Here is a 10329-nt window from a genome sequence, read left to right as displayed (position 1 = left end):
GCGAGCATGTTCGATGGGATAGGGATAAGAACCCGCGACCCTCAGATTGCGAGTCGAGTGCCATAACCACCTGGCCATGCCGGGCCCATCTTGCTAAATATTCTTTGAAGCTACAACACAGAGTGACTCCGAATTGAAGAGTGTAACATAAGCAAATGCTTACCTTTGCCTTTTAAAACATTTGCAAATTTGCAAACATTTCTGAGAAGTTCCTTGTAGGTTATAGTAGCGTGATCATCGGGGTCATTGCCTTCCCTAAAAATTAAGAATGGAGACTCTTGAGTTAGTGTCCTAAATTATTAAAAAAAAATTGGGTCAATAATTTATCATGTTTAGTACAAGGCTTAACGTTACAGTTTCACTGCTTCTTATCAAAATTTTTTATACATATATTAATGATGATAAATTATATATTCTAAATTAACTTTACACTTGCACGTAACAGTGGAGTAATTTGATAAAGTTTGACGTTTAATATATCATTATCAGTTACCCCGAAATCATGGTAGAAAAATTACGCTATTATCAAATTTACTCTTTATGTTTCAGATACGTGACTTAGTTTGTTGAACTATAAAACAGCATCCTTATCATTACTTCAGCATCCTTCACATGTCTAATGCCAGTAAGATGACAGCTACTTTTCACCATGGCTTTTCGACTGATAAACTATAATAATGTCATCGCTATTACTGACATTTTGTCAGTTAATTGTTTGTTTGTTTTGAATTTCGCGCAAAGCTACACGAGGGCTATCTGCGCTAGCCGTTCCTAAGTTAGCAGTGTAAGACTAGAGAGAGGGCAGCTAGTCACCACCACCCACCGCCAACTCTTGGGCTACTCTTTTAATAACGAATAGTGGGATTGACCGCCCCATTATAGCGCCCCCACGGCTGAAAGGGCGAGCATGTTTGGTGTGAGGCGGATTCGAACGCGCGACCCGCAGATTGCAAGTCGAGCGCCCTAACCAGCTGGCCATGCCGGGCCCTCCTGTAAGAAATGTCTCACCAAGCATTAGGATCAACACATCTTTAGCATGATGCTAATGTGATATTTTGATTTTCTTCTCTTGCAGCTTGGCATCTTTTAGAACGTTATCACACTACAAGTGAACCCCTTTGAGGGAAATAAAATGTTTTATCGAAGGTTTCTACAGTATAAACACGAGGAAACTTTTGAACGCGTAGCGCTATAAAAATTTAATACTTTATTGTCTCTTTAATTTTTTATTTTTGTAGTAGGCTGCAGATGAACATAGATCTTTTGTACCTTTTATTTTCGTGCCCCCTTTCCGGTGACTGCGTAGTAAACTAGAGAGCTTATAACCCTAAAATTCTAGGTTCGATCACTGCGGTGGACTTAGCGCAGCTAGCCAATTGTTTAACTTTGTGATTAAAACCAACAAACACTTTTTTTTTCTCATGATGAACAAACGTACAAACTGGTAGCTTAAACAATAAAAATAGAACTTTTTTCCTAAGCAACGGTCCCCTAGCGGGACAGCGGTAAGTCTACAGACTTACAACGCTAAAATCTGAATTTCAATTTCTCGCAGCGAACACAGCAGATAGCCAATATGAATTTGCTCTAAAACAAACATAAACAACGTTTTTCCTTCTTTTTTTTTTACTATTTTCACAGGGTTGTCAGTTATTTATATACAAAATAAATTATTTTTCAATATAGATCACATAAACAAATAGTTTGAGAACCTCTGACACCAGGTTAAAACTGTCAATGAATTATTTAAGACATGCATACATTTCGTTGGAAAGAAAATAATTGGAATTTGAAATAATTATCATTATTCAATTACAAAAACATATGTCATAATAGCTTTTGAATGGTGTGATTTTTGCGTATAAAACGGATTCGTAGAGTTTGTGCAGATTTCTTTGTAAATATAGTGTTGATATTGGGTTAAAAAGAAAAATAGATATTTTATAAATATTATATAGGTTCAGAGGGAGCATACTGTTAGTTTTCAATCTTGAATATCGTCAGGTTGGGTCCTAATGTTGCTAGGCAACTTTTGCATTGTCATCAATATTTTGGGCATAACATTTCACTTGCACCACTTTCCAAGTATTAAAAAAGTGTTTTTATTTCAAAATAGTTAACTAGTTAGCTAATATCTGGCCTAAACCGGTTTCTATATCGAAACGTCATATCTTGTCATACAATAACTTCAACTTATTTTTCGTAATGATTGTAATTCAGAGTAAGGTATAGTGGCATTTACGCTCAAAGACAGAAGAGGTACTGAAACAGAAGCAATTTTCACAAAAACCTGCAGTGGAAATTACCAGGTGACGGGTTAGTGGTTGTACTAAACACGTAAAACCACGAGTTAATAAAGATGAGTTTTCACTACCTTACAACACGTTGTTGACTGTACTAAATAATTAAAATCAAGTGTTAACGAAGACGAGTTTTCATTACCCTACAGTTCGTTTGTTTGTAATTAAGCATAAAGCTACACAATGGGCTATCTGTGCTCTGCCCACCACGGGTATCGAAGCCTGGTTTCTAGCGCTGTTAGTCCGCAGACATACCGCTGTGCCACTGGGGGGGGGCAGTTCGTTGATGACTTTACTAAATACGTAATACCATGTGTTAACAAAGACATCACTACCCATTGACGGGTTAGTGGTTGTACTAAACACGTTAAACCAAGTGTTAACAAAGACGAGTTTTCATACCCTACAGTCCGTTGGTTACTGTACTAAACACGTAAAATCAAGTGTTAACTAGAACATCACTACCCATTGACGGGTTAGTGGTTGTACTAAACACTTAAAATCAAGTGTTAACAAGAACATCACTACCCATTGACGTGTTAGTGGTTGTACTAAACACTTAAAATTAAGTGGTAACAAGAAGATACAGGAACGAAATATATGTCACGCAATATGCCTCATATGTGAAAACATTAAATGTATCACCTTTATACATGCACGTTTGAGACTCTTCGTTATAGGTTATCTCACAGGGAGATTTATAAGAACATTCATTGTGTCAAAATTTACAAATGGTGTTAAAACAACAGGAATTCAAATCACACAGTCATATAAGAAATCTTCCACGTGTCTGCGTTACAGTTTGTAAGAAATAAATCTATTCATGTGATTACAACTTTACATTATTTCCTTCACCAAATTTCTTCTCGATTGGAAACTACATTGTACACCAAAAATAAATGATGAAAGAAAACAGAAACTTCAGATGAACATTTATTTCACTCAAAACATCAAAACGTTAGACGATCCTCGGTTCACAATCTCACCCATCCTAAAGGTTTCCTAATTCAATTCTAATAGACCAAGCAGAAAATTGCACGTGAGAGTTCCGCTCTCTCTGTCAGGTGTAACAGTTAAAGTTCTTATTAAGGTGAATTTATAGTTATAGGCCCGTACATTTCGACAATGACTCACCTGAATGTAGGAATGGAATTACCAGAAGTAAAACCTCTTACTACTGCAATTATTCAAACAAATAAATGTACCAAATGAAATATGGACCGCAAAAACAAAGCATAATGGAAATATATAACATTATTACCAAAGTACGTAAACTTTGGGCAGTTTATTGTTTCTGAAAATGAAATACCATAAGTGAAGTTCGAAACTTATATTAGCTCCATATCCAAAATCAACTAAAAGGACTGTTGCCATGGTTACTGATGAGGAAAAAATGTTACAGTATTAATTCGATAAGGAAGAGTTCAAATACTAACCCCCCCCCACCCACACACACACACTTCCAATTTCTTAGATCATGCAAACAACCAAGCCTATAGATAATTTAATCTTAAAAGCTTCCTCGACTTGTTCATCCACTTATCGTACGAAGCACCCTGACTTTTACTATTCATGATTACGTCGTGTTTTCTAAGTTGTCAAGGCAGACTTTTGGATATCCTCACCCTGTGTTAAATGTGCTGCTATTGTTTTCCTCCAGGCGCACTTTGTAACTTCCACAAACATGGCGGCAACTAATGTTATCAATTATTTTATTTCTTTGAGAACTTCATTTTGAGTTGGGAAATGTATGAAGGTTGATAATGAAAACTAAGTAGAAAGTCTTATTCCACGAAATCCGAGAAAGATAAAATGTTTGCCTTAGTAAAGACAACTCTTCAAAGTTTGATTAAAATTATTGGAATCGGTCTGCAAGCTGTAACGTTTCGAATTAATAACGCCCATGTTTAAAATGTTGTAAATGTTTGACTTTCGAAATATTGAAAATACTCGTATTTTAACATCTAATTTCTATGGCAGGTTGTGACCTAGTGGCTAGCATGTCGTACTTTGAAACCGTGGGCACGTATACATGTGAAGGTCAAATCGATTAAAGTAATTAAAGTAACTCCAAAGACGTCGGTGTTTGCTGTTGACTAGCTACCTTCCTTCTAGTCTATCAGTTCAAAATTAAAGACAGATAACCTTTTGTGTAGCTTTTGGGGATATCATAAACAAACTAAGCCTAATTTCTTTTCGTTTCTTTTGTGTTTTTTTGAAGAAGAGATGGTAGAGCAGAAATAATTTATTATACTAAATTGGATGTTTAACTATGTTTTGAAGAAGTTAAAATGGTCATTAAATCCATATAGTGTATTTTTTTCGCACAAATGTTTAAGTTAACGATAAATGTGGCGCCTTGTATTATTTGGAACTACAAGGTTCTGCTGCTACAGTAACATACAAACACATTTTTTTATTGGACATGCTTGTTGTTGGTGTATTACTGCTAACTAATTGATTGTGTACTGTTGATATGGTAATTTGAAGATTGCATTTTGAAGCTGAGAGAGTTTTGTGATATTTATTTTCTGTTTCTGGTTTGTTGTTCTTATGGAAAGTTGAAAATTGTTTTAGTTATTGGAATAAATGGTTTCTTTAAGAAACTAGATTGAGCATTGGTTAGTGTCACTGTATTGACACTTGACGTCACGCGGTAGCCATATTGTTGGTTCCTAAATTGTCGAGTGTAACAGTGTTAATGGCAATGATATCCAAGTGATGGTTGAATGCTTTGTAATCAATTTCACTCTTTGAGTTTTGGCGACCTCAGTTTTCCGATATTTCTTGTCAGTTCACTATGTGCACCTTGTTTATTTATTTATTTAATACTTTACGTTTTTGTAATAACTATGAAAAGGAAATGGTTACATAAATTACAAAAATACTTGTTTGTAGAACTAGTATTGTAAAAATAAGGAGAGAAATAACTGACAATGTTGTGTTGGTCTAAACTGATTTTATAAAGTGATAAATTTCGGTAGAAACTTATTTACATCTGTGATAAAGTAGAAAGTACAATATAAACATAATGCAAGTATCAGTACCAAAATAACACAAAACTTAAATGGTGTAGTTGACTGTTTATCAATACATCATAACAGTATAAAATATAGATACTATTGAATTAATTTATTTATATGTTTTTATTAACATTTAATGTCAAAAATTATGTGATAATTAGTTGATAAATGTGCTACATATAATTGAAGGTTTGTAAAACCACACTCTATACACTTTGTACAATTATCTTAATACTCCACACAATTTGAAATTACCGATGTTTGAACGAAATTAACTTAGGAAGCTTTTTTTCACTTGCAACTTTTTCATATCGTTCTTTAGAAAGGTGATGTATTCGTATTGTACAATATCTAGCTAGGGTTCTTAAAGAAACAAAGACTGTATAAAGGATAATATTAGAAAATGTTCCCATTCCTTCTTTCTTTTGTTATTAAATCCCCAATGGCCTCATTACATGCGACTTACATATCCTGCTGTGTGGAAGATAATAATTGATTCATTTAACTGATTAAGTACTTGTGTCTTTAAATTAAATTCAAAAACCAAAGATCTATAAAAAATGGAAATGTGCCCTACTTCAGGGTGTGTTTTATTAGCCTACTCGAACAAAAATCCTAAAACAAAATAGTCTGTGCACATCTTCGGACAGTTTTCAGTTGTTATACCAGAAATTACAGTAATGGAGACAGACAACTCTGATGGACGCTAACACACACACACACGCACACACATACTTAGTAAGTAGGTGCTCAAGAAGTTGAAACACAGTAGGCAGAGCGTTACCTAGAGGTCGAATATTTTGACCTGTTCTATCAAAAACTTCTTCACAATTTTAAGAGCACAAGCTGAAGAGTTTTGTTAAATACCATTCTCAATATATTTACAACCTTTTATTTTCGAACAGTTCGGGTTGTCACCATGGAAAGTAGTACTATATTTTTATAGTAAAACAAAAATTATATGTGCTCAAAAGTCAAAGTTCGCCTTAAGTAACAGTATTGCCATTAGGTCTCAAGTTACTTTATCTAAAAATGTAGTACGTTGACAGTGGAAAATCGTTTCAAATGAATTTAGCTAAAGGTAACAAACAGAAAAAAACCGTTAACATACCAGAGAAATGACAAGCTCTTCGTCTAGTGTTACAATTCCATGCAACACACATATTGATATTTTTACATTAGAAACAGGCTACCATTTGAAAACTCTGTCTCTTAGCAACTGTAAGTACTACAAGGGACGAACAAGATGGGCATTTTATAGTTTCCGGTGACTTAACGTGAAAGGGTCAATCATCAGTGATTGTGATGCACTGCTGTTACTTGTTTTGTTGTATCCTGCACACATTCAATCTAGGATTATCTGCACCAGACATCCGAAATTTTGAAGTGATAGAACAGAGGGAAGGCAGCTAATGAACACCATCCACCACCATCTATTGGGCTACTTTTACCAACGAATAGTGGGATTGACCGGAATATCATAACGCCCTCACACCTGAAGGAGCAAGCATGTTCGGTGACGGGTTTCGATTCCCCACCTGCAGATTGCAAGTCGAGCGATTTTGTAGCCAAATGAAATCTGTTTTCAGTTTTATCGTGAAGTACGGTTGCTAGGGGAACTTTAGTCTGTCTTTTTTTTTGTTGTTGTTGTTGTTAATATATATGTATGGATGTATGAATATATATCATTCCATATTCTTCAGATAACAAAATATGAATAATGTTTTTATTATTATTATTACATGTTATTTGTTTTGGATTTATTATTAGCTGTTTAGAACACCCCTACCGTCGAATTGTAAATAATCTTTTAATGTTTTGATGCCATCTATTAGCATAGTTTCACTTTAAATATTTTGAGATAGAATTATATCGTTAATATGCTTTTAAGAAAACCCCAATAGGTCTTAACAGCAATATTTTTGATAAACTGGTTAAAAAATTTGTCTCTAAAAGTTTCGTAAAACTTGAGTTTAGTTTCAAAATAAAATTAAACTGTTGTTGGGATAAGCACTTTCCTTGTTTTTCTGTGAAGTTTCTTCCATAAGAGGTTGGCATCCCCGAGAAGTTCCATCAATATTATTCATTGTTACACCAAACAAAGAACTCTCCAATTTTCTGACCAATTTATTCGGCACGTAACGCTAGATCCGATTTGCTCGGTTCATTAGTCTGGCTGAACCCGGTAATAGGCCACAAAGCTGGTCAGGAAAAGCAAGCAAGGAGACAGGCGGCTTCCGATAAAGTATGGCGGTGAGACAGGAACAAGGTACTTGAAACACGGACAAACCACGTGGTTGTGCTTCGCAAATTAACTATTGATCGGTTACCCCTACTACATCAAGTTTCCCTTTCCTTTAACTGCCAAAGAGGACAACACTGAACTCGACTTTTTTTTTAATACGTTTCTTTTGTGTTGAGAATGTTGCAAAAAAAATTATAATAATAAGCAAGAAGAACTGTATCCGCAGTATGTCAAGTTACGCAGCAATAATAATGATTCATTTATAAGTTATTATATAGGAGACATCGAATATTGGCCTATCCACGAAACAGGCTCAAAGCAATCCAGCAACTTTTCCCAGATTTCCATGGTACTGACGTTGCCTAGCAACTAACAAACGCGTTCGAGCCCCTATGGCTACCCCAGTTCATCAGATCTGGAAACTGGATGAAGATAACAATCAACAACAGCTCTTCTCGTACGTACGTGTGTAGTTAACATGAAAATTGTCTCTACATGGTGGGCTTTCTCTGTAGCTAACAGGAAAATTTTTACACATTTTCAGCATGATATTACACCCAATTACTCAAATATTAACTCTATATTTTTGAAGTTATGCACCGTTTACTGTAAAAAAATTATTCAACAGAAAAACTTCAACTACCTTAGTTCATCACTGTATAAACACCAGCAGTACTTCTACTTCAGTCTACTTGTTAAACAGAACAGAGCGCCCTAAGGGATGAAGGACGTTTTGTATGGGTACATTTTCCATAGCTTGAATTATGTTCACTTTCGAACTTTAACGTGTTTATGAAAAGGAGATAAAATATTTCCGATTCCAAATCTATGAATATTATCATAATGTAGAACACTGTATGGATGTGTACTTGTTTATTCATATTTAAGCTTTAAAATAGATATTATCATAATGTAGAACACTGTATGGATGTGTACTTGTTCATTCAGATTTAAGCTTTAAAATAGATATTAGGATAATGTAGAACACTGTATGGATGTGTACTTGTTCATTCAGATTTAAGTTTAAAAATAGATATTAGCATAATGTAGAACACTGTATGGATGTGTACTTGTTCATTCAGATTTAAGTTGAAAAATAGATATTAGCATAATATATAACACTATATGGGAGTGTACTTGTTCATTCAGATTTAAGCTTAAAATATGTAAAAGAATAACCTTGTTCTAGCCGTTCAGGTTTTTTCAAACATCGATTTTTATAACTTACTAACATAAAATATTCACACTCTGCTGCGGGGTTCAAAATCCCCTCATGAATCAAAGGAGGTCCAATGTACCGATCATGCTCCTCCAACGAGGATCCCTACTCAAAATAAATATAAAAAGAAAAGAAAAATTAGGACATGTGGCCAATTAATTCCTGCTAACTTGCGAGTATGGTATGAACATAGTTTCTGAAATGGCGTCCTCAGAATCCCTGTGGGGAGGGGTAGAGAATAACACAAAATATGCTGCCAGATCCAGATTCGGGTTCAGCGACCTTGAAAACTTACTCTTAGACAACATCATGATTGGGTGACCTTTCGGACAAGTTTTACCCCTCTTCTTGGTAGGGAGGCTTTGCCATACAGATAAGGATACCCTCGGACCACCACAAGTACGCCAACCTAATTTGATCCTGCTAGCTCCAGAACTGTGGTAGGAATTAGCTGGATATATATATGTATATACAAAGCTAAAAGGTTATAAATAGTGAGCAGCTGTAGCGCATAAAAAAAATCCACATTCAGTACGGTGACTGGAGTTTATTTAAAGTATACAGAAAGGTCGATCACCGTACTGGAGTTTATGTAAAGTATATAGAAAGGTCGATTATAAAGATTAAAATATATCTGTTTCTATGAGAAGAATCTTATTGATGTCATACTTATTTACGTTTCCTCTACCTCGAGCCTAAATGTATCATTCTAGAAATATTTGAAGAATAATCCTATACAATTTTAATATGTGAAAGACTGAGCTTATAAAGTTCAAAGCAGCAGCTTTCATAAAGATACTATTGAAACAAAACTATAATATTGTTGCATGGTTTGTTGTATCAAAGATGTATGAAGGGTGAGAAAACCCAGGAAATACTTTTAAACATTTTCATTTAAATGATGCTTTCAAATATATAACCGCAAACTGTGGAGCTGAGGTTCCGAAAAAAAAACTTAAATAACTGCGCTCCGTACTTTAGCGCTGTGGGTGCGTTATAAGAGTGAAGGTCAAATCATTCTATTTGGCCTGACAAGAGTATCCCAAGAATAGCGGTTATTGGCGTTGACTAGTTGCCTTCTCTATGGTCTGTCACTTCTAAATTAGAGACAGCTAGCGCAGATAGCCCTCGTGTAGCCTTTAACACTTAAGCAATATACAACCGTATCATGCATGGCTAAATAGTGTTTCAATTATGACCTGTAATTGTAGTCAAAGTTTCATTGGTAAGATGAAAATTCTTGTAAGACCCATAACTAGAAACCCGTGCTATTGTCTTGTATTCGAACTATATATACTTCTATGTGTATATCAGGAAGCCAAGCGTTTGAACCGATATTTAGGTCATAGTGGACGAACTGGAAGGGTCAGGTACAATCGAGACTTTATTCTCCCATATCATGAAGTTCAGTTCAAAATTGTTGTTTTGGTTTTTTGATGGACCAGGGAGGGTCAGGTTCATGATGACCTCTTCTTCCATATCATGATTTGTTTGTTTGTTTGTAATTAAGCACAAAGCTACACAATGGGCTATCTGTGCTCT

The 10329-nt window shown here is 35.0% G+C and overlaps 1 protein-coding gene across 1 annotated transcript in view; it reads right to left on the bottom strand.

The window, feature by feature from the left end:
• Positions 1-10329, bottom strand: part of LOC106463322 (acetyl-coenzyme A synthetase, cytoplasmic-like) — a 66294-nt gene that overhangs the window by 39327 nt on the left and 16638 nt on the right. Inside the window, exon 2 of the mRNA XM_013923343.2 lies at positions 164-255. Coding sequence (XP_013778797.2) covers positions 164-255 — 92 coding nt within the window. The remainder of the gene's footprint in view (positions 1-163; positions 256-10329) is intronic.

Source organism: Limulus polyphemus, unplaced genomic scaffold (genome assembly GCF_000517525.1).
Source record: "Limulus polyphemus unplaced genomic scaffold, Limulus_polyphemus-2.1.2 Scaffold52, whole genome shotgun sequence".
NCBI lineage: Eukaryota > Metazoa > Arthropoda > Merostomata > Xiphosura > Limulidae > Limulus > Limulus polyphemus.
This window is presented reverse-complemented; position numbering and strand designations above follow the sequence as displayed.